Raw genomic sequence first — 681 nt, 5'->3', positions numbered from 1 at the left:
ACTGAGGGCTGCTGGGAGCAGGGGGCGGGGCTTGTTGCATGTGCCCGCCCCCTGGGCTCTTTACTGCCAGAGCTCCGCTCCTGTGCGCTCCTGCAGGAAATGACCCCTGGTCTTCAGGGTCACCTCCCTTTGGGGTAAATACGTTATTTCTCCGAACACTAGTGTCAGCCTTTGTAATTCTCTCTATGGATAATCTGTTTGTCCTCAGGCAAAGTCCAGAAGGAGATAGATGCCACAGTGGGCCCCGGCCACATGATCTGCTACGAGGATCGCAAGAACTTGCCCTACACAAATGCTGTGATTCACGAGGCCCAGCGCTTCAGCAACGTTGTGTCCATCGGGGTACCCCGGTTGTGCGCGAAAGACACAATGATCCAAGAGTTCTTCATTAAAAGGGTAAACAAATCATCTTCCCTTTTTTGTTTGATTCATTTTTATTTGTTTTATCCATTGCTTTTACATTCCATGTTATTTAAAGGTAAAGGTAAAGGTCTCCCTTGCTCGAAAGCCAGTCGAGTCCGACTCTAGGGTTGCGGTGCTCATCTCTGTTTCAAAGCCGAAGAGCCAGCGCTGTCCGAAGACGTTCCCGTGGTCATGTGGCCGGCATGACTAAACAGCAAGGCGCACGGAACGCTGTTACCTTCCCACCGAAGTGGTCCCTATTTATCTACTTGCAATTTC

General features: G+C 50.7%; 1 protein-coding gene across 1 annotated transcript in view; it reads left to right on the top strand.

Moving 5' to 3' along the window:
- Positions 1-396, top strand: part of LOC107119366 (cytochrome P450 2J6-like) — a gene marked incomplete at both ends in the record, with an annotated part of 26,546 nt that extends 26,150 nt beyond the window's left edge. Inside the window, one exon of the mRNA XM_015421830.1 lies at positions 209-396. Coding sequence (XP_015277316.1) covers positions 209-396 — 188 coding nt within the window. The remainder of the gene's footprint in view (positions 1-208) is intronic.
- Between the last annotated feature and the right edge of the window lie 285 nt (positions 397-681).

This window comes from Gekko japonicus, unplaced genomic scaffold (genome assembly GCF_001447785.1).
Source record: "Gekko japonicus isolate JY-2015 unplaced genomic scaffold, Gekko_japonicus_V1.1 scaffold6330, whole genome shotgun sequence".
In the NCBI taxonomy this organism is placed as follows: Eukaryota; Metazoa; Chordata; class Lepidosauria; order Squamata; family Gekkonidae; genus Gekko; species Gekko japonicus.
The sequence above is the reverse complement of the archived record's forward strand: the minus strand, read 5'-3'. Positions and strand labels throughout refer to the sequence as shown.